This window comes from Anticarsia gemmatalis, chromosome 29 (genome assembly GCF_050436995.1).
Source record: "Anticarsia gemmatalis isolate Benzon Research Colony breed Stoneville strain chromosome 29, ilAntGemm2 primary, whole genome shotgun sequence".
Taxonomy (NCBI): domain Eukaryota; kingdom Metazoa; phylum Arthropoda; class Insecta; order Lepidoptera; family Erebidae; genus Anticarsia; species Anticarsia gemmatalis.
Window position 1 is genome coordinate 3064457 of NC_134773.1, and position 26809 is coordinate 3091265.

Genomic DNA, 26809 nt, shown 5'->3' on the forward strand with positions numbered 1-26809 from the left:
TATGATGTTGTACACTGCTAACCATATTAAAGGCGGTGTGTTATAATATTAATAAATAAATATTATTTGATTAGTTTATATAATTAAGTAAATAGTTGAAATTTACGTTTTTTTTTTTTTTTTTTTTAAATATACATATACAATAATATCAACTAAAATGAGGCAGCAAGTCGCACACGGCCCGCCAAAACAAAACAAACCCTGCGCGTCCGAGTTCCGACCGACCTATCGACTAGCGAACGAGCGAGCTCGAGCGAGCGCCGCAACGCGTATATAAATGAGGGGCATGTACTGGCCCGTGCATCCAGTCGTTCGCCAGCGCTCGCCCGTTGAACAACGTGCGCGCGTCACTTGTCTGTCTGCTCAACTCAACGTCACAACACTAAAGAACAAAGAAGATGACCGGCCGCGGAAAGGGAGGAAAAGGTCTGGGAAAGGGAGGAGCCAAGCGCCACAGGAAAGTGCTTCGCGATAACATCCAGGGTATCACGAAGCCCGCCATCCGTCGTCTCGCGCGCAGAGGCGGCGTCAAGCGTATCTCCGGTCTTATTTACGAGGAGACTCGCGGTGTGCTGAAGGTGTTCCTCGAGAACGTGATCCGCGACGCCGTCACATACACCGAGCACGCCAAGAGGAAGACCGTCACCGCCATGGACGTCGTCTACGCGCTGAAACGTCAAGGCCGCACCCTGTACGGTTTCGGCGGTTAAGCTGCTTCTGCTCGACGGACGACGACACACACACCCGTCCCGTCCTCCAGCCGGCACTGTCGCAATTGCGCATCGCTCGTTGAGCGTACGCGTCATATGTGATAGCGCTAATAAAAAGGCCCTTTTCAGGGCCGCATACGATTCATATAAACTATTATAAAGTTTATGTTTCTATAATGAACACACGATAAGTCAAACTCTCATACTATACTACATAGTAGTACTATACTGTATACCTACTATACACGTACATAATAATAATATATGAATAAATTCACTTCACCTACTAACGCTAGAACGCAACGTACCGAGTAGTTTACTATAACATAATCATCAATATTATATGAAACGAATAGAGTATAATACACGTACGTAGGTAACCTACCTACCTATATAATGTGTTATGATAAAATCATTGATACTGGTGTATCTCTCTGTCAACTTACTTATGTACAGCTACTACTTGTTTGAAGTTATGAGTGAGTATGTACATATATTACAAAAATACAATATTTGTAACCAGAACACTGACTGACATACCTGGATCGTCTCTCTCTGCATTCGACTGCGTTTCTTCTTAGTTGATGCTACGTTGCGACGTCGAATGTCCTCAGGGCTCAGCCTCAGCCTCAGCTCAGCTGCTTACCGGTAACCTGAAATAGAAATATCCGTACAAATTACAAATAGGTACATAGTAATAAATAACATGCAAGCATTAATAATAGGTATTAAGATTAGAATTAAAATGTTTCGAGTAACATTTAAATAATAGAGAATATAAACAGTTTAACACTAACTAACGTAACTGTATGATAATTAAAATAATAATTGTCATATTGATATATTATATATGGTATGTGTACATGTCAACATCAAAGTAATGTTGTTGTTAAAACTTACATACATATTTAGACAAATCGAACTAAATAGAAAATTTTATGCATAATATTAATTAATTAATATTTGTGTGTGTGTTTAATATTGTGTTCAAGTAAGTGTTGTGTTGTTGGACACTGGTACATAATAATAATTAATAGCTGTAACTGAGAGCACTGCCTAAGGGAATGAATCTACTAAACTTACACGGGACACGGGTGTCTGTCTCCGTACCGTGTACCGTGTGTGTACGTACGGCGAGAGATTGAGCGTGTGCATAACGTGATTATTCGTCTATTGGCATGTTGAATTGCATTATATGCACTTTCACATTGTTTAATATAGTATTTTGTAATTTTATATTAGTTTATTAAACGTTATACCACCAGGTCTGACTCGCCCGTCCTTAAGTGGTATAACGCTTTCGTGTTTTACGAAGGTTCACTTTTAATCGTCTAATACGTTCGACCAAAGTGTTAATACAAATGAAATGTTGATACGTTTCAAGCTCGATATCCTCCTTGTTGATTTATCGACCGTTTACAACTGAAACGTTGTGTTTTATAGAGAAAAATACATTTTGAAGTGAACGCGAGGTATGCCAAGTAGACAGTATGGATTATAATGGTGAGCGCCGGCTCGATCGTTCGTTTTATGCGATATCTATCGGTACCGGTAGATAGTCTCGTTCATTATGTATACGAAAATACAATAAACGAGTGTGGTTACATAACAAAAATATAATAAATTTGTATTTAATTAGATACGTGTTAGTGAAAAGTATGAAGTGTTCATACGAGAAATCGTCTCGCGACAGAATGGCCCTCGTTACGGTAAAGTCTCGAGGTAGCTAATCGGGTGGCAAGTTGCGTATAGTGGCGACATCTACTACGATAGTCGAAGTCTCAGATCGAACCTCTCTTTCACACTCGCGTGAACACGTTTGTTTGATCGTTCTCTCTCTCTCTCACTTACTTACTTACTTACTCTCGCAATCAATCTATCAACAATCAACAATGGCCGATACAGCAGTCGCCGCCGAAGCTCCCGCTCCCGCTACACCAGCAAAGAAACAGGCAAGACAGGCGGGCGGCGCTAAGAAACCTAAGGCGAAGCCTACGCACCCGAAGACGTCCGAGATGGTGAACAACGCTATCAAGGAGATGAAGGAGCGCAGCGGATCCTCGCTGCAGGCGATCAAGAAGTACATCGCCGCTCAGTACAAGGTAGACGCCGAGAAGTTGGCGCCGTTCATCAGAAAATACCTGAAGAGCGCCGTCGAGTCCGGCGCGCTCATCCAGACCAAGGGCAAGGGCGCGTCCGGTTCGTTCAAGCTAGAGTCCAAGTCGGCCGCCGCCAAGAAGCCGAGCGCGAGCGCCGGTGCGGGCAAGGCAGCCGCCGGCAAGGGTGCAGCGGCAGCGTCGAAGGCCGGCAAGAAGGCGACCGCCTCCGCCGCCGGCGCCAAGAGCAAGAAGGCCGCAGCCGCGTCCGCGTCTGCCTCCGCATCGCCGTCCAAAGCCAAGGCTTCGGCCGCCGCGAAGGACAAGAAGGCCGCCGCCGCCGCGAAGAAGAAGCCCGCCGCCAAGAAGGCCGCCGCGCCCGCCAAGGCCAAGGGCGGCGCCGCACCCAAGGCTAAGAAGACCGCGAAGCCACCCACGAAGAAGCCGAAGGCGCCCAAGCCCAAGAAGGCCGCCGCTACGCCCAAGTCCAAGCCCGCCGCGAAGAAGGCAGCCGCAGCCAAGAAGTAAATATCACACACGCCGGCCGCAGCCAACGAGTGCGCGCGCTATACACGCGCGGGTGCGGTGCATGGTCGCGCTACACCGTCGTCGCGTCGTCGGTCCCGCCGCGCCGCCGCCGCAGCATCAGCAGCAGCAGCAGCAGCAGCAGCAGCAGCAGCAGCAGCAGCAGCGGCAGCGAGCGACCCGCCACCGGGTCGCCGTCGCAGCAGCCGCGAGCCTCACGGCGGCGTGCGTGACACACTCGCTCGCCACTACCAAAAACAGCCCTTTTCAGGGCTAACAATATATTCATGAATCATGTACAAACATACATATTCGTTTCTGATGCGTATACAGAAAGTCAAACAAACTAACCAACCAACTACTAACAAAACAATAAACTACCACAGCTATGTAACCAACCAACTAACTAACTAACTAACTAAGGTATATAACACGAGAGAGATAATAACAACAATAATTATAATAATTGTATAGCTATGCTATGATAGTCGACGACGAATCAAACAATACACGAACCGACGACGTTACCTATGCCACCCTACATGACATGTGAGTGGTTAACTCGTAACGTAACTATAATTTCAAAACACCTAGAATATCATACACTATAACTAGCTACTACATAATACCTATATACAGCTAACAGCTTATCTGAAATAAAAAACTCACCCAAAGCCGCCGAACACATACCTACGAAGCACACGATACGATGATGATGACGATGATATTATATCATTATAACGGCACACCGCAACACAAACACAAACACAAACACACCCTAGCTTCCCTAGGTCACTCGCGAGTACCTAGATACTCGTAAATAATATAAATGTATTAGCTCTAATCACATCGCGATGCACATTGCAATTTGCACGCGTACGTTACTCACTCACAATTTATTCAAATTATTATAACTCTCAAGTGACATTAGTGACACTACGATATTGCAATTGCACCGACTACCTACACTCACCTACACGAGAAAAAAAAAAAAAAAAAACACATTCATAAATATTTTATTAGTTACTGTCAAAATCAAACTGACAAGTGACGACGCCCGACTGCAGGACGAAAAAAAAAAATTTTTTTTTTTTTCTTTATTTGTATTGATATTCTCATCATTATACTGAGCATATATATTATACATTATACATAAATCATAAATCTATAATTCATAAAATATAACGTGGAAATGGCGCGAAAGTGCCGCGCACGCGCAATAGCGGCGATTATCGTGTTGTTTTCTCGCCCGTTTCGTTCGTGAGCGTCGACTCCGCTCCCCGCCCGACGGTTGCGCGCCAGCGATCGCGTATATAATAAAATGCCCCTGCTGTCGGCGAGTCACTCTACAACGCTTACTCGCTGCGCGCGCACACGGTTTCAGCTGTGTGTGTACATACGTGTTTAACTTTGTTTTCAAATCTTCAATTTAAAAACTCTTCAACATGTCGGGCCGCGGCAAAGGTGGCAAAGTCAAGGGAAAGGCAAAGTCTCGCTCCAACCGTGCCGGTCTTCAGTTCCCCGTCGGTCGTATCCACAGGCTCCTGCGTAACGGCAATTACGCCGAGCGCGTCGGTGCCGGTGCACCAGTGTACCTGGCCGCCGTCATGGAGTACTTGGCCGCTGAGGTTCTCGAGTTGGCCGGCAACGCAGCGAGGGACAACAAGAAGACCAGGATCATTCCCCGTCACCTTCAGTTGGCCATCCGCAACGACGAGGAGTTGAACAAACTGCTCTCCGGCGTGACCATCGCCCAAGGCGGTGTCCTGCCGAACATCCAGGCGGTCCTGCTGCCCAAGAAGACCGAGAAGAAGGCTTAAAACCACCGCCTACTCCTCCTCCTCACACCCGACGCACTTCGTGGGAAGATATAATGATACGTTGCTGTCGTACGACCAAGACGACGACGACGGCGGCGTGCATTTTTCTTACAAAAGGCCCTTTTCAGGGCCACAATATGAATCAAAGTCTATCTATTTATCATAATTATCCTATGATAATGAATGACTGTTTCTGTTGCAACATTATTAAAAGTCAAACACACACAAAACAAACAACAACAGAGAAAAAAAAAAAAACCCCCACGAACGAATAGATTTTTTAATAATTATATTATTAATTAATAAACGTAATAAGTATGATAATATATAGTATAAAAGTACAATACATTATATTATACTATATGGCAACAATTATTATTATATACGTCATCTTCCCAAATTCCACTATTTAATTTCATTACCAATACCGTAACTTCGATATAACCACAGATTACAAAAAAGCTCAAAAGTGCTAGATCACAGGGCCGTAAAACGGAATAACAAAAAAAAAAAATATACGTCATCTCAGCCAGATTCAAATACTTACCAATGTTTTTTTTTTTTCTTTTTTTTTTTGCGTACCTATGTCAGTTGTAGTAGTAGCAGTTAGTTGTAGTTCATAATTATGAAATATCGATAACTCATTAAATAAATATTATCATATGGCATGTAGGTGCTGATTTAAATAAAAAAAAAATAATAAAAAATGCTTAATAGTGAGTACAGTTTAGTTTATCCACGTGTCAACAACGTATGTATTTATAATTACAAAATATGTACACTCTTATTATGGTATGTAAACACCGATACAATAAAATAATTAGGTTATAATATTTATTTCATCTATGTCAGTCGTTCGCAGAACGCAAATATATAAATAAATAAAAAATCTAACGATAAAGTTAATACATTTAATAAGTGAATAATATATGTATACCTATTAGATAAAACACAAACAAAACATACTTGGCTTAGCATTATATTATATTGTGAGAGTGTGTGAGTGTTTTTTTTTTTTTTTTTAATTTTTTTTTAATTTTTTTTTTTTTTAAACAGCCTTAGCCAGTATTCTGTACCGCGTCGATCGCCCCCCGCCCTTTCCGCGCTCCGCGATGTGTAGCTGCCGGGCGTGCGTCAGCACTGCGTCGAGCTTACAGAGACCGCATCGGAGCGCTCCTATTGGCCCGTCCGACGGCGCGCGCTCCCTTAGGTCGCCACCACCGCGCGGCGAGAGCGCCGATAAATAAGAGCGGCCTCTCTGCAATTTCGAACCACAATCCAACCGCTCACCGTGCCGCACGGATCGAATTTTGCGCTCCGTATTGTATTGTTGTGTGATTGTTGAATCGCCGCACCATGCCGCCCAAGACAAGTGGTAAGGCCGCCAAGAAATCCGGCAAGGCCCAAAAGAACATCTCCAAGACCGACAAGAAAAAGAAGAAGCACAAGAGGAAGGAGAGCTACGCCATCTACATCTACAAGGTGCTCAAGCAGGTCCACCCCGACACCGGTATCTCCTCGAAGGCTATGTCGATCATGAACTCTTTCGTTAACGACATCTTCGAACGCATCGCCGCCGAAGCGTCTCGTCTGGCCCACTACAACAAGAGGTCCACCATCACATCGAGGGAGGTGCAGACATCCGTGAGGCTCCTGCTGCCCGGTGAGCTCGCCAAGCACGCCGTCAGCGAGGGTACCAAAGCTGTCACCAAGTACACCAGCTCCAAGTGAGCACAGCGTGTGCTTGCACTTGTACCGCCGCCACCGTTGCGCTCACCACATACTCACCTACCTATGTGTTGCGCACAAACAAAAGGCCCTTTTCAGGGCCACAAATATTTTCATATACAATTTAACATACAAAATGTATGTTTCTGTTGATAAACATGTCAAAAGTCAAACAACAACATAAAAAAAAACCTATCTCCATCACTCCCAGTCGCTATCCTTTACGATCTGCAACGATTAAATTTAATACACACAGAAAAATAGTAACACAATGGAATTATATTATTGACAAAAACAACAATACATATATATTATTTATATAATATAAAGTATGATGATAATAAATATAATAATATAATGACACTTTGAAGCTCCACGACCAGAGTACTATACCCATATCGTACATAATAATATTGCCTGCCTAATATTATTTTAAGTACTTCAATAAAATTCAAATAGTTGTCATTCAATGTTATATGGGAAAAAAAAAAAGAAAAAAAAAAAAAAGACGTTTATCATAGTTTGACGTTTATCAAGTTACTAAACTGCAAATAGTCGATGGAGAAATACAGTGATAGGTGTAATGTTTATAGGTGATGAACGGTATACAATATTATGTACTTAAATAAAATATTATAAATACTTACTTAAAAATAACAAAAAAAAATAAAATAATGATAATTGTAAGAATAACATATAGGTATAACGCATTTTGTTTCATGTTTCGTTCGTTCAAATAGTTGTCATTCAATGTTATAAAGAAAAAAAAAAAAAAGAAAAAAAAAAAATGACGTTTATCATAGTTTGACGTTTATCAAGTTACTTATAGAATAATAATATAAACACGTACACACAATATAATATATTATGTACGCTTTAAAATAAAGGATTTATACGAATTTAGAGAGAAAATTCCAAGTGAGTTCGCCGCGGCCGGTTCGCGCTGTCGGCCCGTGTCGATCGTATAAATACGAGTGGGACGGGCAATGCGCGTTTCATTCCCGCTCGCACAGTCGCGCCGTTCGCACCGCACGTCGTTCGTTCAGGTTCAGTTTCAGTACAATTCAATTCAATTAAGAAATGGCGCGTACCAAGCAGACCGCTCGCAAGTCCACCGGTGGTAAGGCACCGAGGAAGCAGCTCGCCACCAAGGCGGCCCGCAAGAGCGCACCGGCAACCGGTGGTGTCAAGAAGCCCCATCGTTACAGGCCCGGAACCGTAGCGCTCCGTGAGATTCGTCGTTACCAGAAGAGTACCGAGCTGTTGATCCGCAAGCTTCCGTTCCAGCGTTTGGTGCGTGAGATCGCTCAAGACTTCAAGACCGATCTCCGTTTCCAGAGCTCCGCTGTGATGGCCCTGCAGGAGGCCAGCGAGGCTTACCTCGTCGGTCTCTTCGAAGACACCAACCTTTGCGCCATCCACGCCAAGCGTGTCACCATCATGCCCAAGGATATACAGCTGGCGCGCAGGATCCGCGGAGAGCGCGCCTAACTGCAGTCAGTACTATCGAGTACTGCAGTTGGCGTGTACAAGGCGGTGTGCGATATATTGTTGTATACACCTATTAAGTATACACTTGTATTGCCGCTCAGCCGAATACCAAAAAGGCCCTTTTCAGGGCCACACATGAGTCATATATTTTTGTAATAAAATATGTTTCTGCAACTAACATTAAAAAGTCAAACAAACTATTAATTAACACACACAATATACCTACCTAATATCTAAATACTGCAAGTATGGTCCCCATATAAATATAATAAAATAAAATATAGCAGTTGCAACATGATATCATCATTCCTGTACAAGCTAGCTATAAAGATGCAGGCCTACACACAATATACATAAGTCCATCATATTTGACAAATTACAATATTTACTGGCGTGGTACATACAGCTACATATTATATAATATTACATATTATAATAGAGACAGTACATATAGGACGAAATAGATCCTAAATACAAAATGGTCGAATTTCATTACCTACATTACTGTACTTATACATTTTTTTTTTTTTTTCTTTTTCTTTTAACCAGACAGACACTCCTTAAATAATACTGATCGTGTATTGTATGCTTATAATAAATATAGATAGGTACCTACTGCTGAATGATGATAAAAATTATCAAAATCTAACAACCAATTTAATATAGGTACCTAAAATAATACTTTTTGTTTTTTTCTTTTTTTTTTTTTTTTTTAATCAATATTATGATGTTGTACACTGCTAACCATATTAAAGGCGGTGTGTTATAATATTAATAAATAAATATTATTTGATTAGTTTATATAATTAAGTAAATAGTTGAAATTTACGTTTTTTTTTTTTTTTTTTTTAAATATACATATACAATAATATCAACTAAAATGAGGCAGCAAGTCGCACACGGCCCGCCAAAACAAAACAAACCCTGCGCGTCCGAGTTCCGACCGACCTATCGACTAGCGAACGAGCGAGCTCGAGCGAGCGCCGCAACGCGTATATAAATGAGGGGCATGTACTGGCCCGTGCATCTCCAGTCGTTCGCCAGCGCTCGCCCGTTGAACAACGTGCGCGCGTCACTTGTCTGTCTGCTCAACTCAACGTCACAACACTAAAGAACAAAGAAGATGACCGGCCGCGGAAAGGGAGGAAAAGGTCTGGGAAAGGGAGGAGCCAAGCGCCACAGGAAAGTGCTTCGCGATAACATCCAGGGTATCACGAAGCCCGCCATCCGTCGTCTCGCGCGCAGAGGCGGCGTCAAGCGTATCTCCGGTCTTATTTACGAGGAGACTCGCGGTGTGCTGAAGGTGTTCCTCGAGAACGTGATCCGCGACGCCGTCACATACACCGAGCACGCCAAGAGGAAGACCGTCACCGCCATGGACGTCGTCTACGCGCTGAAACGTCAAGGCCGCACCCTGTACGGTTTCGGCGGTTAAGCTGCTTCTGCTCGACGGACGACGACACACACACCCGTCCCGTCCTCCAGCCGGCACTGTCGCAATTGCGCATCGCTCGTTGAGCGTACGCGTCATATGTGATAGCGCTAATAAAAAGGCCCTTTTCAGGGCCGCATACGATTCATATAAACTATTATAAAGTTTATGTTTCTATAATGAACACACGATAAGTCAAACTCTCATACTATACTACATAGTAGTACTATACTGTATACCTACTATACACGTACATAATAATAATATATGAATAAATTCACTTCACCTACTAACGCTAGAACGCAACGTACCGAGTAGTTTACTATAACATAATCATCAATATTATATGAAACGAATAGAGTATAATACACGTACGTAGGTAACCTACCTACCTATATAATGTGTTATGATAAAATCATTGATACTGGTGTATCTCTCTGTCAACTTACTTATGTACAGCTACTACTTGTTTGAAGTTATGAGTGAGTATGTACATATATTACAAAAATACAATATTTGTAACCAGAACACTGACTGACATACCTGGATCGTCTCTCTCTGCATTCGACTGCGTTTCTTCTTAGTTGATGCTACGTTGCGACGTCGAATGTCCTCAGGGCTCAGCCTCAGCCTCAGCTCAGCTGCTTACCGGTAACCTGAAATAGAAATATCCGTACAAATTACAAATAGGTACATAGTAATAAATAACATGCAAGCATTAATAATAGGTATTAAGATTAGAATTAAAATGTTTCGAGTAACATTTAAATAATAGAGAATATAAACAGTTTAACACTAACTAACGTAACTGTATGATAATTAAAATAATAATTGTCATATTGATATATTATATATGGTATGTGTACATGTCAACATCAAAGTAATGTTGTTGTTAAAACTTACATACATATTTAGACAAATCGAACTAAATAGAAAATTTTATGCATAATATTAATTAATTAATATTTGTGTGTGTGTTTAATATTGTGTTCAAGTAAGTGTTGTGTTGTTGGACACTGGTACATAATAATAATTAATAGCTGTAACTGAGAGCACTGCCTAAGGGAATGAATCTACTAAACTTACACGGGACACGGGTGTCTGTCTCCGTACCGTGTACCGTGTGTGTACGTACGGCGAGAGATTGAGCGTGTGCATAACGTGATTATTCGTCTATTGGCATGTTGAATTGCATTATATGCACTTTCACATTGTTTAATATAGTATTTTGTAATTTTATATTAGTTTATTAAACGTTATACCACCAGGTCTGACTCGCCCGTCCTTAAGTGGTATAACGCTTTCGTGTTTTACGAAGGTTCACTTTTAATCGTCTAATACGTTCGACCAAAGTGTTAATACAAATGAAATGTTGATACGTTTCAAGCTCGATATCCTCCTTGTTGATTTATCGACCGTTTACAACTGAAACGTTGTGTTTTATAGAGAAAAATACATTTTGAAGTGAACGCGAGGTATGCCAAGTAGACAGTATGGATTATAATGGTGAGCGCCGGCTCGATCGTTCGTTTTATGCGATATCTATCGGTACCGGTAGATAGTCTCGTTCATTATGTATACGAAAATACAATAAACGAGTGTGGTTACATAACAAAAATATAATAAATTTGTATTTAATTAGATACGTGTTAGTGAAAAGTATGAAGTGTTCATACGAGAAATCGTCTCGCGACAGAATGGCCCTCGTTACGGTAAAGTCTCGAGGTAGCTAATCGGGTGGCAAGTTGCGTATAGTGGCGACATCTACTACGATAGTCGAAGTCTCAGATCGAACCTCTCTTTCACACTCGCGTGAACACGTTTGTTTGATCGTTCTCTCTCTCTCTCACTTACTTACTTACTTACTCTCGCAATCAATCTATCAACAATCAACAATGGCCGATACAGCAGTCGCCGCCGAAGCTCCCGCTCCCGCTACACCAGCAAAGAAACAGGCAAGACAGGCGGGCGGCGCTAAGAAACCTAAGGCGAAGCCTACGCACCCGAAGACGTCCGAGATGGTGAACAACGCTATCAAGGAGATGAAGGAGCGCAGCGGATCCTCGCTGCAGGCGATCAAGAAGTACATCGCCGCTCAGTACAAGGTAGACGCCGAGAAGTTGGCGCCGTTCATCAGAAAATACCTGAAGAGCGCCGTCGAGTCCGGCGCGCTCATCCAGACCAAGGGCAAGGGCGCGTCCGGTTCGTTCAAGCTAGAGTCCAAGTCGGCCGCCGCCAAGAAGCCGAGCGCGAGCGCCGGTGCGGGCAAGGCAGCCGCCGGCAAGGGTGCAGCGGCAGCGTCGAAGGCCGGCAAGAAGGCGACCGCCTCCGCCGCCGGCGCCAAGAGCAAGAAGGCCGCAGCCGCGTCCGCGTCTGCCTCCGCATCGCCGTCCAAAGCCAAGGCTTCGGCCGCCGCGAAGGACAAGAAGGCCGCCGCCGCCGCGAAGAAGAAGCCCGCCGCCAAGAAGGCCGCCGCGCCCGCCAAGGCCAAGGGCGGCGCCGCACCCAAGGCTAAGAAGACCGCGAAGCCACCCACGAAGAAGCCGAAGGCGCCCAAGCCCAAGAAGGCCGCCGCTACGCCCAAGTCCAAGCCCGCCGCGAAGAAGGCAGCCGCAGCCAAGAAGTAAATATCACACACGCCGGCCGCAGCCAACGAGTGCGCGCGCTATACACGCGCGGGTGCGGTGCATGGTCGCGCTACACCGTCGTCGCGTCGTCGGTCCCGCCGCGCCGCCGCCGCAGCATCAGCAGCAGCAGCAGCAGCAGCAGCAGCAGCAGCAGCAGCAGCAGCGGCAGCGAGCGACCCGCCACCGGGTCGCCGTCGCAGCAGCCGCGAGCCTCACGGCGGCGTGCGTGACACACTCGCTCGCCACTACCAAAAACAGCCCTTTTCAGGGCTAACAATATATTCATGAATCATGTACAAACATACATATTCGTTTCTGATGCGTATACAGAAAGTCAAACAAACTAACCAACCAACTACTAACAAAACAATAAACTACCACAGCTATGTAACCAACCAACTAACTAACTAACTAACTAAGGTATATAACACGAGAGAGATAATAACAACAATAATTATAATAATTGTATAGCTATGCTATGATAGTCGACGACGAATCAAACAATACACGAACCGACGACGTTACCTATGCCACCCTACATGACATGTGAGTGGTTAACTCGTAACGTAACTATAATTTCAAAACACCTAGAATATCATACACTATAACTAGCTACTACATAATACCTATATACAGCTAACAGCTTATCTGAAATAAAAAACTCACCCAAAGCCGCCGAACACATACCTACGAAGCACACGATACGATGATGATGACGATGATATTATATCATTATAACGGCACACCGCAACACAAACACAAACACAAACACACCCTAGCTTCCCTAGGTCACTCGCGAGTACCTAGATACTCGTAAATAATATAAATGTATTAGCTCTAATCACATCGCGATGCACATTGCAATTTGCACGCGTACGTTACTCACTCACAATTTATTCAAATTATTATAACTCTCAAGTGACATTAGTGACACTACGATATTGCAATTGCACCGACTACCTACACTCACCTACACGAGAAAAAAAAAAAAAAAAAACACATTCATAAATATTTTATTAGTTACTGTCAAAATCAAACTGACAAGTGACGACGCCCGACTGCAGGACGAAAAAAAAAAATTTTTTTTTTTTTCTTTATTTGTATTGATATTCTCATCATTATACTGAGCATATATATTATACATTATACATAAATCATAAATCTATAATTCATAAAATATAACGTGGAAATGGCGCGAAAGTGCCGCGCACGCGCAATAGCGGCGATTATCGTGTTGTTTTCTCGCCCGTTTCGTTCGTGAGCGTCGACTCCGCTCCCCGCCCGACGGTTGCGCGCCAGCGATCGCGTATATAATAAAATGCCCCTGCTGTCGGCGAGTCACTCTACAACGCTTACTCGCTGCGCGCGCACACGGTTTCAGCTGTGTGTGTACATACGTGTTTAACTTTGTTTTCAAATCTTCAATTTAAAAACTCTTCAACATGTCGGGCCGCGGCAAAGGTGGCAAAGTCAAGGGAAAGGCAAAGTCTCGCTCCAACCGTGCCGGTCTTCAGTTCCCCGTCGGTCGTATCCACAGGCTCCTGCGTAACGGCAATTACGCCGAGCGCGTCGGTGCCGGTGCACCAGTGTACCTGGCCGCCGTCATGGAGTACTTGGCCGCTGAGGTTCTCGAGTTGGCCGGCAACGCAGCGAGGGACAACAAGAAGACCAGGATCATTCCCCGTCACCTTCAGTTGGCCATCCGCAACGACGAGGAGTTGAACAAACTGCTCTCCGGCGTGACCATCGCCCAAGGCGGTGTCCTGCCGAACATCCAGGCGGTCCTGCTGCCCAAGAAGACCGAGAAGAAGGCTTAAAACCACCGCCTACTCCTCCTCCTCACACCCGACGCACTTCGTGGGAAGATATAATGATACGTTGCTGTCGTACGACCAAGACGACGACGACGGCGGCGTGCATTTTTCTTACAAAAGGCCCTTTTCAGGGCCACAATATGAATCAAAGTCTATCTATTTATCATAATTATCCTATGATAATGAATGACTGTTTCTGTTGCAACATTATTAAAAGTCAAACACACACAAAACAAACAACAACAGAGAAAAAAAAAAAACCCCCACGAACGAATAGATTTTTTAATAATTATATTATTAATTAATAAACGTAATAAGTATGATAATATATAGTATAAAAGTACAATACATTATATTATACTATATGGCAACAATTATTATTATATACGTCATCTTCCCAAATTCCACTATTTAATTTCATTACCAATACCGTAACTTCGATATAACCACAGATTACAAAAAAGCTCAAAAGTGCTAGATCACAGGGCCGTAAAACGGAATAACAAAAAAAAAAAATATACGTCATCTCAGCCAGATTCAAATACTTACCAATGTTTTTTTTTTTTCTTTTTTTTTTTGCGTACCTATGTCAGTTGTAGTAGTAGCAGTTAGTTGTAGTTCATAATTATGAAATATCGATAACTCATTAAATAAATATTATCATATGGCATGTAGGTGCTGATTTAAATAAAAAAAAAATAATAAAAAATGCTTAATAGTGAGTACAGTTTAGTTTATCCACGTGTCAACAACGTATGTATTTATAATTACAAAATATGTACACTCTTATTATGGTATGTAAACACCGATACAATAAAATAATTAGGTTATAATATTTATTTCATCTATGTCAGTCGTTCGCAGAACGCAAATATATAAATAAATAAAAAATCTAACGATAAAGTTAATACATTTAATAAGTGAATAATATATGTATACCTATTAGATAAAACACAAACAAAACATACTTGGCTTAGCATTATATTATATTGTGAGAGTGTGTGAGTGTTTTTTTTTTTTTTTTAATTTTTTTTTAATTTTTTTTTTTTTTAAACAGCCTTAGCCAGTATTCTGTACCGCGTCGATCGCCCCCCGCCCTTTCCGCGCTCCGCGATGTGTAGCTGCCGGGCGTGCGTCAGCACTGCGTCGAGCTTACAGAGACCGCATCGGAGCGCTCCTATTGGCCCGTCCGACGGCGCGCGCTCCCTTAGGTCGCCACCACCGCGCGGCGAGAGCGCCGATAAATAAGAGCGGCCTCTCTGCAATTTCGAACCACAATCCAACCGCTCACCGTGCCGCACGGATCGAATTTTGCGCTCCGTATTGTATTGTTGTGTGATTGTTGAATCGCCGCACCATGCCGCCCAAGACAAGTGGTAAGGCCGCCAAGAAATCCGGCAAGGCCCAAAAGAACATCTCCAAGACCGACAAGAAAAAGAAGAAGCACAAGAGGAAGGAGAGCTACGCCATCTACATCTACAAGGTGCTCAAGCAGGTCCACCCCGACACCGGTATCTCCTCGAAGGCTATGTCGATCATGAACTCTTTCGTTAACGACATCTTCGAACGCATCGCCGCCGAAGCGTCTCGTCTGGCCCACTACAACAAGAGGTCCACCATCACATCGAGGGAGGTGCAGACATCCGTGAGGCTCCTGCTGCCCGGTGAGCTCGCCAAGCACGCCGTCAGCGAGGGTACCAAAGCTGTCACCAAGTACACCAGCTCCAAGTGAGCACAGCGTGTGCTTGCACTTGTACCGCCGCCACCGTTGCGCTCACCACATACTCACCTACCTATGTGTTGCGCACAAACAAAAGGCCCTTTTCAGGGCCACAAATATTTTCATATACAATTTAACATACAAAATGTATGTTTCTGTTGATAAACATGTCAAAAGTCAAACAACAACATAAAAAAAAACCTATCTCCATCACTCCCAGTCGCTATCCTTTACGATCTGCAACGATTAAATTTAATACACACAGAAAAATAGTAACACAATGGAATTATATTATTGACAAAAACAACAATACATATATATTATTTATATAATATAAAGTATGATGATAATAAATATAATAATATAATGACACTTTGAAGCTCCACGACCAGAGTACTATACCCATATCGTACATAATAATATTGCCTGCCTAATATTATTTTAAGTACTTCAATAAAATTCAAATAGTTGTCATTCAATGTTATATGGGAAAAAAAAAAAGAAAAAAAAAAAAAAGACGTTTATCATAGTTTGACGTTTATCAAGTTACTAAACTGCAAATAGTCGATGGAGAAATACAGTGATAGGTGTAATGTTTATAGGTGATGAACGGTATACAATATTATGTACTTAAATAAAATATTATAAATACTTACTTAAAAATAACAAAAAAAAATAAAATAATGATAATTGTAAGAATAACATATAGGTATAACGCATTTTGTTTCATGTTTCGTTCGTTCAAATAGTTGTCATTCAATGTTATAAAGAAAAAAAAAAAAAAGAAAAAAAAAAAATGACGTTTATCATAGTTTGACGTTTATCAAGTTACTTATAGAATAATAATATAAACACGTACACACAATATAATATATTATGTACGCTTTAAAATAAAGGATTTATACGAATTTAGAGAGAAAATTCCAAGTGAGTTCGCCGCGGCCGGTTCGCGCTGTCGGCCCGTGTCGATCGTATAAATACGAGTGGGACGGGCAATGCGCGTTTCATTCCCGCTCGCACAGTCGCGCCGTTCGCACCGCACGTCGTTCGTTCAGGTTCAGTTTCAGTACAATTCAATTCAATTAAGAAATGGCGCGTACCAAGCAGACCGCTCGCAAGTCCACCGGTGGTAAGGCACCGAGGAAGCAGCTCGCCACCAAGGCGGCCCGCAAGAGCGCACCGGCAACCGGTGGTGTCAAGAAGCCCCATCGTTACAGGCCCGGAACCGTAGCGCTCCGTGAGATTCGTCGTTACCAGAAGAGTACCGAGCTGTTGATCCGCAAGCTTCCGTTCCAGCGTTTGGTGCGTGAGATCGCTCAAGACTTCAAGACCGATCTCCGTTTCCAGAGCTCCGCTGTGATGGCCCTGCAGGAGGCCAGCGAGGCTTACCTCGTCGGTCTCTTCGAAGACACCAACCTTTGCGCCATCCACGCCAAGCGTGTCACCATCATGCCCAAGGATATACAGCTGGCGCGCAGGATCCGCGGAGAGCGCGCCTAACTGCAGTCAGTACTATCGAGTACTGCAGTTGGCGTGTACAAGGCGGTGTGCGATATATTGTTGTATACACCTATTAAGTATACACTTGTATTGCCGCTCAGCCGAATACCAAAAAGGCCCTTTTCAGGGCCACACATGAGTCATATATTTTTGTAATAAAATATGTTTCTGCAACTAACATTAAAAAGTCAAACAAACTATTAATTAACACACACAATATACCTACCTAATATCTAAATACTGCAAGTATGGTCCCCATATAAATATAATAAAATAAAATATAGCAGTTGCAACATGATATCATCATTCCTGTACAAGCTAGCTATAAAGATGCAGGCCTACACACAATATACATAAGTCCATCATATTTGACAAATTACAATATTTACTGGCGTGGTACATACAGCTACATATTATATAATATTACATATTATAATAGAGACAGTACATATAGGACGAAATAGATCCTAAATACAAAATGGTCGAATTTCATTACCTACATTACTGTACTTATACATTTTTTTTTTTTTTTCTTTTTCTTTTAACCAGACAGACACTCCTTAAATAATACTGATCGTGTATTGTATGCTTATAATAAATATAGATAGGTACCTACTGCTGAATGATGATAAAAATTATCAAAATCTAACAACCAATTTAATATAGGTACCTAAAATAATACTTTTTGTTTTTTTCTTTTTTTTTTTTTTTTTTAATCAATATTATGATGTTGTACACTGCTAACCATATTAAAGGCGGTGTGTTATAATATTAATAAATAAATATTATTTGATTAGTTTATATAATTAAGTAAATAGTTGAAATTTACGTTTTTTTTTTTTTTTTTTTTAAATATACATATACAATAATATCAACTAAAATGAGGCAGCAAGTCGCACACGGCCCGCCAAAACAAAACAAACCCTGCGCGTCCGAGTTCCGACCGACCTATCGACTAGCGAACGAGCGAGCTCGAGCGAGCGCCGCAACGCGTATATAAATGAGGGGCATGTACTGGCCCGTGCATCCAGTCGTTCGCCAGCGCTCGCCCGTTGAACAACGTGCGCGCGTCACTTGTCTGTCTGCTCAACTCAACGTCACAACACTAAAGAACAAAGAAGATGACCGGCCGCGGAAAGGGAGGAAAAGGTCTGGGAAAGGGAGGAGCCAAGCGCCACAGGAAAGTGCTTCGCGATAACATCCAGGGTATCACGAAGCCCGCCATCCGTCGTCTCGCGCGCAGAGGCGGCGTCAAGCGTATCTCCGGTCTTATTTACGAGGAGACTCGCGGTGTGCTGAAGGTGTTCCTCGAGAACGTGATCCGCGACGCCGTCACATACACCGAGCACGCCAAGAGGAAGACCGTCACCGCCATGGACGTCGTCTACGCGCTGAAACGTCAAGGCCGCACCCTGTACGGTTTCGGCGGTTAAGCTGCTTCTGCTCGACGGACGACGACACACACACCCGTCCCGTCCTCCAGCCGGCACTGTCGCAATTGCGCATCGCTCGTTGAGCGTACGCGTCATATGTGATAGCGCTAATAAAAAGGCCCTTTTCAGGGCCGCATACGATTCATATAAACTATTATAAAGTTTATGTTTCTATAATGAACACACGATAAGTCAAACTCTCATACTATACTACATAGTAGTACTATACTGTATACCTACTATACACGTACATAATAATAATATATGAATAAATTCACTTCACCTACTAACGCTAGAACGCAACGTACCGAGTAGTTTACTATAACATAATCATCAATATTATATGAAACGAATAGAGTATAATACACGTACGTAGGTAACCTACCTACCTATATAATGTGTTATGATAAAATCATTGATACTGGTGTATCTCTCTGTCAACTTACTTATGTACAGCTACTACTTGTTTGAAGTTATGAGTGAGTATGTACATATATTACAAAAATACAATATTTGTAACCAGAACACTGACTGACATACCTGGATCGTCTCTCTCTGCATTCGACTGCGTTTCTTCTTAGTTGATGCTACGTTGCGACGTCGAATGTCCTCAGGGCTCAGCCTCAGCCTCAGCTCAGCTGCTTACCGGTAACCTGAAATAGAAATATCCGTACAAATTACAAATAGGTACATAGTAATAAATAACATGCAAGCATTAATAATAGGTATTAAGATTAGAATTAAAATGTTTCGAGTAACATTTAAATAATAGAGAATATAAACAGTTTAACACTAACTAACGTAACTGTATGATAATTAAAATAATAATTGTCATATTGATATATTATATATGGTATGTGTACATGTCAACATCAAAGTAATGTTGTTGTTAAAACTTACATACATATTTAGACAAATCGAACTAAATAGAAAATTTTATGCATAATATTAATTAATTAATATTTGTGTGTGTGTTTAATATTGTGTTCAAGTAAGTGTTGTGTTGTTGGACACTGGTACATAATAATAATTAATAGCTGTAACTGAGAGCACTGCCTAAGGGAATGAATCTACTAAACTTACACGGGACACGGGTGTCTGTCTCCGTACCGTGTACCGTGTGTGTACGTACGGCGAGAGATTGAGCGTGTGCATAACGTGATTATTCGTCTATTGGCATGTTGAATTGCATTATATGCACTTTCACATTGTTTAATATAGTATTTTGTAATTTTATATTAGTTTATTAAACGTTATACCACCAGGTCTGACTCGCCCGTCCTTAAGTGGTATAACGCTTTCGTGTTTTACGAAGGTTCACTTTTAATCGTCTAATACGTTCGACCAAAGTGTTAATACAAATGAAATGTTGATACGTTTCAAGCTCGATATCCTCCTTGTTGATTTATCGACCGTTTACAACTGAAACGTTGTGTTTTATAGAGAAAAATACATTTTGAAGTGAACGCGAGGTATGCCAAGTAGACAGTATGGATTATAATGGTGAGCGCCGGCTCGATCGTTCGTTTTATGCGATATCTATCGGTACCGGTAGATAGTCTCGTTCATTATGTATACGAAAATACAATAAACGAGTGTGGTTACATAACAAAAATATAATAAATTTGTATTTAATTAGATACGTGTTAGTGAAAAGTATGAAGTGTTCATACGAGAAATCGTCTCGCGACAGAATGGCCCTCGTTACGGTAAAGTCTCGAGGTAGCTAATCGGGTGGCAAGTTGCGTATAGTGGCGACATCTACTACGATAGTCGAAGTCTCAGATCGAACCTCTCTTTCACACTCGCGTGAACACGTTTGTTTGATCGTTCTCTCTCTCTCTCACTTACTTACTTACTTACTCTCGCAATCAATCTATCAACAATCAACAATGGCCGATACAGCAGTCGCCGCCGAAGCTCCCGCTCCCGCTACACCAGCAAAGAAACAGGCAAGACAGGCGGGCGGCGCTAAGAAACCTAAGGCGAAGCCTACGCACCCGAAGACGTCCGAGATGGTGAACAACGCTATCAAGGAGATGAAGGAGCGCAGCGGATCCTCGCTGCAGGCGATCAAGAAGTACATCGCCGCTCAGTACAAGGTAGACGCCGAGAAGTTGGCGCCGTTCATCAGAAAATACCTGAAGAGCGCCGTCGAGTCCGGCGCGCTCATCCAGACCAAGGGCAAGGGCGCGTCCGGTTCGTTCAAGCTAGAGTCCAAGTCGGCCGCCGCCAAGAAGCCGAGCGCGAGCGCCGGTGCGGGCAAGGCAGCCGCCGGCAAGGGTGCAGCGGCAGCGTCGAAGGCCGGCAAGAAGGCGACCGCCTCCGCCGCCGGCGCCAAGAGCAAGAAGGCCGCAGCCGCGTCCGCGTCTGCCTCCGCATCGCCGTCCAAAGCCAAGGCTTCGGCCGCCGCGAAGGACAAGAAGGCCGCCGCCGCCGCGAAGAAGAAGCCCGCCGCCAAGAAGGCCGCCGCGCCCGCCAAGGCCAAGGGCGGCGCCGCACCCAAGGCTAAGAAGACCGCGAAGCCACCCACGAAGAAGCCGAAGGCGCCCAAGCCCAAGAAGGCCGCCGCTACGCCCAAGTCCAAGCCCGCCGCGAAGAAGGCAGCCGCAGCCAAGAAGTAAATATCACACACGCCGGCCGCAGCCAACGAGTGCGCGCGCTATACACGCGCGGGTGCGGTGCATGGTCGCGCTACACCGTCGTCGCGTCGTCGGTCCCGCCGCGCCGCCGCCGCAGCATCAGCAGCAGCAGCAGCAGCAGCAGCAGCAGCAGCAGCAGCAGCAGCGGCAGCGAGCGACCCGCCACCGGGTCGCCGTCGCAGCAGCCGCGAGCCTCACGGCGGCGTGCGTGACACACTCGCTCGCCACTACCAAAAACAGCCCTTTTCAGGGCTAACAATATATTCATGAATCATGTACAAACATACATATTCGTTTCTGATGCGTATACAGAAAGTCAAACAAACTAACCAACCAACTACTAACAAAACAATAAACTACCACAGCTATGTAACCAACCAACTAACTAACTAACTAACTAAGGTATATAACACGAGAGAGATAATAACAACAATAATTATAATAATTGTATAGCTATGCTATGATAGTCGACGACGAATCAAACAATACACGAACCGACGACGTTACCTATGCCACCCTACATGACATGTGAGTGGTTAACTCGTAACGTAACTATAATTTCAAAACACCTAGAATATCATACACTATAACTAGCTACTACATAATACCTATATACAGCTAACAGCTTATCTGAAATAAAAAACTCACCCAAAGCCGCCGAACACATACCTACGAAGCACACGATACGATGATGATGACGATGATATTATATCATTATAACGGCACACCGCAACACAAACACAAACACAAACACACCCTAGCTTCCCTAGGTCACTCGCGAGTACCTAGATACTCGTAAATAATATAAATGTATTAGCTCTAATCACATCGCGATGCACATTGCAATTTGCACGCGTACGTTACTCACTCACAATTTATTCAAATTATTATAACTCTCAAGTGACATTAGTGACACTACGATATTGCAATTGCACCGACTACCTACACTCACCTACACGAGAAAAAAAAAAAAAAAAAACACATTCATAAATATTTTATTAGTTACTGTCAAAATCAAACTGACAAGTGACGACGCCCGACTGCAGGACGAAAAAAAAAAATTTTTTTTTTTTTCTTTATTTGTATTGATATTCTCATCATTATACTGAGCATATATATTATACATTATACATAAATCATAAATCTATAATTCATAAAATATAACGTGGAAATGGCGCGAAAGTGCCGCGCACGCGCAATAGCGGCGATTATCGTGTTGTTTTCTCGCCCGTTTCGTTCGTGAGCGTCGACTCCGCTCCCCGCCCGACGGTTGCGCGCCAGCGATCGCGTATATAATAAAATGCCCCTGCTGTCGGCGAGTCACTCTACAACGCTTACTCGCTGCGCGCGCACACGGTTTCAGCTGTGTGTGTACATACGTGTTTAACTTTGTTTTCAAATCTTCAATTTAAAAACTCTTCAACATGTCGGGCCGCGGCAAAGGTGGCAAAGTCAAGGGAAAGGCAAAGTCTCGCTCCAACCGTGCCGGTCTTCAGTTCCCCGTCGGTCGTATCCACAGGCTCCTGCGTAACGGCAATTACGCCGAGCGCGTCGGTGCCGGTGCACCAGTGTACCTGGCCGCCGTCATGGAGTACTTGGCCGCTGAGGTTCTCGAGTTGGCCGGCAACGCAGCGAGGGACAACAAGAAGACCAGGATCATTCCCCGTCACCTTCAGTTGGCCATCCGCAACGACGAGGAGTTGAACAAACTGCTCTCCGGCGTGACCATCGCCCAAGGCGGTGTCCTGCCGAACATCCAGGCGGTCCTGCTGCCCAAGAAGACCGAGAAGAAGGCTTAAAACCACCGCCTACTCCTCCTCCTCACACCCGACGCACTTCGTGGGAAGATATAATGATACGTTGCTGTCGTACGACCAAGACGACGACGACGGCGGCGTGCATTTTTCTTACAAAAGGCCCTTTTCAGGGCCACAATATGAATCAAAGTCTATCTATTTATCATAATTATCCTATGATAATGAATGACTGTTTCTGTTGCAACATTATTAAAAGTCAAACACACACAAAACAAACAACAACAGAGAAAAAAAAAAAAACCCCCACGAACGAATAGATTTTTTAATAATTATATTATTAATTAATAAACGTAATAAGTATGATAATATATAGTATAAAAGTACAATACATTATATTATACTATATGGCAACAATTATTATTATATACGTCATCTTCCCAAATTCCACTATTTAATTTCATTACCAATACCGTAACTTCGATATAACCACAGATTACAAAAAAGCTCAAAAGTGCTAGATCACAGGGCCGTAAAACGGAATAACAAAAAAAAAAAATATACGTCATCTCAGCCAGATTCAAATACTTACCAATGTTTTTTTTTTTTCTTTTTTTTTTTGCGTACCTATGTCAGTTGTAGTAGTAGCAGTTAGTTGTAGTTCATAATTATGAAATATCGATAACTCATTAAATAAATATTATCATATGGCATGTAGGTGCTGATTTAAATAAAAAAAAAATAATAAAAAATGCTTAATAGTGAGTACAGTTTAGTTTATCCACGTGTCAACAACGTATGTATTTATAATTACAAAATATGTACACTCTTATTATGGTATGTAAACACCGATACAATAAAATAATTAGGTTATAATATTTATTTCATCTATGTCAGTCGTTCGCAGAACGCAAATATATAAATAAATAAAAAATCTAACGATAAAGTTAATACATTTAATAAGTGAATAATATATGTATACCTATTAGATAAAACACAAACAAAACATACTTGGCTTAGCATTATATTATATTGTGAGAGTGTGTGAGTGTTTTTTTTTTTTTTTTTAATTTTTTTTTAATTTTTTTTTTTTTTAAACAGCCTTAGCCAGTATTCTGTACCGCGTCGATCGCCCCCCGCCCTTTCCGCGCTCCGCGATGTGTAGCTGCCGGGCGTGCGTCAGCACTGCGTCGAGCTTACAGAGACCGCATCGGAGCGCTCCTATTGGCCCGTCCGACGGCGCGCGCTCCCTTAGGTCGCCACCACCGCGCGGCGAGAGCGCCGATAAATAAGAGCGGCCTCTCTGCAATTTCGAACCACAATCCAACCGCTCACCGTGCCGCACGGATCGAATTTTGCGCTCCGTATTGTATTGTTGTGTGATTGTTGAATCGCCGCACCATGCCGCCCAAGACAAGTGGTAAGGCCGCCAAGAAATCCGGCAAGGCCCAAAAGAACATCTCCAAGACCGACAAGAAAAAGAAGAAGCACAAGAGGAAGGAGAGCTACGCCATCTACATCTACAAGGTGCTCAAGCAGGTCCACCCCGACACCGGTATCTCCTCGAAGGCTATGTCGATCATGAACTCTTTCGTTAACGACATCTTCGAACGCATCGCCGCCGAAGCGTCTCGTCTGGCCCACTACAACAAGAGGTCCACCATCACATCGAGGGAGGTGCAGACATCCGTGAGGCTCCTGCTGCCCGGTGAGCTCGCCAAGCACGCCGTCAGCGAGGGTACCAAAGCTGTCACCAAGTACACCAGCTCCAAGTGAGCACAGCGTGTGCTTGCACTTGTACCGCCGCCACCGTTGCGCTCACCACATACTCACCTACCTATGTGTTGCGCACAAACAAAAGGCCCTTTTCAGGGCCACAAATATTTTCATATACAATTTAACATACAAAATGTATGTTTCTGTTGATAAACATGTCAAAAGTCAAACAACAACATAAAAAAAAACCTATCTCCATCACTCCCAGTCGCTATCCTTTACGATCTGCAACGATTAAATTTAATACACACAGAAAAATAGTAACACAATGGAATTATATTATTGACAAAAACAACAATACATATATATTATTTATATAATATAAAGTATGATGATAATAAATATAATAATATAATGACACTTTGAAGCTCCACGACCAGAGTACTATACCCATATCGTACATAATAATATTGCCTGCCTAATATTATTTTAAGTACTTCAATAAAATTCAAATAGTTGTCATTCAATGTTATATGGGAAAAAAAAAAAGAAAAAAAAAAAAAAGACGTTTATCATAGTTTGACGTTTATCAAGTTACTAAACTGCAAATAGTCGATGGAGAAATACAGTGATAGGTGTAATGTTTATAGGTGATGAACGGTATACAATATTATGTACTTAAATAAAATATTATAAATACTTACTTAAAAATAACAAAAAAAAATAAAATAATGATAATTGTAAGAATAACATATAGGTATAACGCATTTTGTTTCATGTTTCGTTCGTTCAAATAGTTGTCATTCAATGTTATAAAGAAAAAAAAAAAAAAGAAAAAAAAAAAATGACGTTTATCATAGTTTGACGTTTATCAAGTTACTTATAGAATAATAATATAAACACGTACACACAATATAATATATTATGTACGCTTTAAAATAAAGGATTTATACGAATTTAGAGAGAAAATTCCAAGTGAGTTCGCCGCGGCCGGTTCGCGCTGTCGGCCCGTGTCGATCGTATAAATACGAGTGGGACGGGCAATGCGCGTTTCATTCCCGCTCGCACAGTCGCGCCGTTCGCACCGCACGTCGTTCGTTCAGGTTCAGTTTCAGTACAATTCAATTCAATTAAGAAATGGCGCGTACCAAGCAGACCGCTCGCAAGTCCACCGGTGGTAAGGCACCGAGGAAGCAGCTCGCCACCAAGGCGGCCCGCAAGAGCGCACCGGCAACCGGTGGTGTCAAGAAGCCCCATCGTTACAGGCCCGGAACCGTAGCGCTCCGTGAGATTCGTCGTTACCAGAAGAGTACCGAGCTGTTGATCCGCAAGCTTCCGTTCCAGCGTTTGGTGCGTGAGATCGCTCAAGACTTCAAGACCGATCTCCGTTTCCAGAGCTCCGCTGTGATGGCCCTGCAGGAGGCCAGCGAGGCTTACCTCGTCGGTCTCTTCGAAGACACCAACCTTTGCGCCATCCACGCCAAGCGTGTCACCATCATGCCCAAGGATATACAGCTGGCGCGCAGGATCCGCGGAGAGCGCGCCTAACTGCAGTCAGTACTATCGAGTACTGCAGTTGGCGTGTACAAGGCGGTGTGCGATATATTGTTGTATACACCTATTAAGTATACACTTGTATTGCCGCTCAGCCGAATACCAAAAAGGCCCTTTTCAGGGCCACACATGAGTCATATATTTTTGTAATAAAATATGTTTCTGCAACTAACATTAAAAAGTCAAACAAACTATTAATTAACACACACAATATACCTACCTAATATCTAAATACTGCAAGTATGGT

General features: G+C 42.9%; 15 protein-coding genes across 15 annotated transcripts; all 15 read left to right on the forward strand.

Moving 5' to 3' along the window:
* Positions 1-398: 398 nt before the first annotated feature.
* On the forward strand, positions 399-710 carry LOC142984982 (histone H4). Its single transcript, XM_076132891.1, has one exon. The coding sequence runs from the start codon at positions 399-401 to the stop codon at positions 708-710; it is 312 nt and encodes a 103-aa protein (XP_075989006.1).
* A 974-nt stretch (positions 711-1684) lies between these two features.
* Positions 1685-3574, forward strand: LOC142985126 (uncharacterized). The gene has a single exon (XM_076133103.1). The coding sequence runs from the start codon at positions 2603-2605 to the stop codon at positions 3332-3334; it is 732 nt and encodes a 243-aa protein (XP_075989218.1). The 5' UTR covers positions 1685-2602; the 3' UTR covers positions 3335-3574.
* Positions 3575-4776: 1202 nt separating this feature from the next.
* Positions 4777-5151, forward strand: LOC142984983 (histone H2A). The gene has a single exon (XM_076132893.1). It carries the CDS (start codon positions 4777-4779, stop codon positions 5149-5151), a length of 375 nt encoding a protein of 124 aa, XP_075989008.1.
* Positions 5152-6507: 1356 nt separating this feature from the next.
* On the forward strand, positions 6508-6882 carry LOC142984984 (histone H2B). The gene has a single exon (XM_076132894.1). It carries the CDS (start codon positions 6508-6510, stop codon positions 6880-6882), a length of 375 nt encoding a protein of 124 aa, XP_075989009.1.
* Positions 6883-7959: 1077 nt separating this feature from the next.
* Positions 7960-8370, forward strand: LOC142984985 (histone H3). Its single transcript, XM_076132895.1, has one exon. It carries the CDS (start codon positions 7960-7962, stop codon positions 8368-8370), a length of 411 nt encoding a protein of 136 aa, XP_075989010.1.
* A 1123-nt stretch (positions 8371-9493) lies between these two features.
* On the forward strand, positions 9494-9805 carry LOC142984986 (histone H4). The gene has a single exon (XM_076132896.1). The coding sequence runs from the start codon at positions 9494-9496 to the stop codon at positions 9803-9805; it is 312 nt and encodes a 103-aa protein (XP_075989011.1).
* Positions 9806-10779: 974 nt separating this feature from the next.
* LOC142985359 (uncharacterized) lies at positions 10780-12669 on the forward strand. Its single transcript, XM_076133487.1, has one exon. It carries the CDS (start codon positions 11698-11700, stop codon positions 12427-12429), a length of 732 nt encoding a protein of 243 aa, XP_075989602.1. The 5' UTR covers positions 10780-11697; the 3' UTR covers positions 12430-12669.
* Positions 12670-13871: 1202 nt separating this feature from the next.
* Positions 13872-14246, forward strand: LOC142984987 (histone H2A). Its single transcript, XM_076132897.1, has one exon. It carries the CDS (start codon positions 13872-13874, stop codon positions 14244-14246), a length of 375 nt encoding a protein of 124 aa, XP_075989012.1.
* A 1354-nt stretch (positions 14247-15600) lies between these two features.
* LOC142984988 (histone H2B) lies at positions 15601-15975 on the forward strand. Its single transcript, XM_076132898.1, has one exon. It carries the CDS (start codon positions 15601-15603, stop codon positions 15973-15975), a length of 375 nt encoding a protein of 124 aa, XP_075989013.1.
* A 1077-nt stretch (positions 15976-17052) lies between these two features.
* On the forward strand, positions 17053-17463 carry LOC142984989 (histone H3). The gene has a single exon (XM_076132899.1). The coding sequence runs from the start codon at positions 17053-17055 to the stop codon at positions 17461-17463; it is 411 nt and encodes a 136-aa protein (XP_075989014.1).
* A 1121-nt stretch (positions 17464-18584) lies between these two features.
* On the forward strand, positions 18585-18896 carry LOC142984991 (histone H4). The gene has a single exon (XM_076132900.1). The coding sequence runs from the start codon at positions 18585-18587 to the stop codon at positions 18894-18896; it is 312 nt and encodes a 103-aa protein (XP_075989015.1).
* A 974-nt stretch (positions 18897-19870) lies between these two features.
* Positions 19871-21760, forward strand: LOC142985360 (uncharacterized). Its single transcript, XM_076133488.1, has one exon. The coding sequence runs from the start codon at positions 20789-20791 to the stop codon at positions 21518-21520; it is 732 nt and encodes a 243-aa protein (XP_075989603.1). The 5' UTR covers positions 19871-20788; the 3' UTR covers positions 21521-21760.
* Positions 21761-22962: 1202 nt separating this feature from the next.
* Positions 22963-23337, forward strand: LOC142984992 (histone H2A). The gene has a single exon (XM_076132901.1). It carries the CDS (start codon positions 22963-22965, stop codon positions 23335-23337), a length of 375 nt encoding a protein of 124 aa, XP_075989016.1.
* Positions 23338-24693: 1356 nt separating this feature from the next.
* LOC142984993 (histone H2B) lies at positions 24694-25068 on the forward strand. The gene has a single exon (XM_076132902.1). The coding sequence runs from the start codon at positions 24694-24696 to the stop codon at positions 25066-25068; it is 375 nt and encodes a 124-aa protein (XP_075989017.1).
* A 1077-nt stretch (positions 25069-26145) lies between these two features.
* LOC142984994 (histone H3) lies at positions 26146-26556 on the forward strand. The gene has a single exon (XM_076132904.1). It carries the CDS (start codon positions 26146-26148, stop codon positions 26554-26556), a length of 411 nt encoding a protein of 136 aa, XP_075989019.1.
* Positions 26557-26809: the final 253 nt, after the last annotated feature.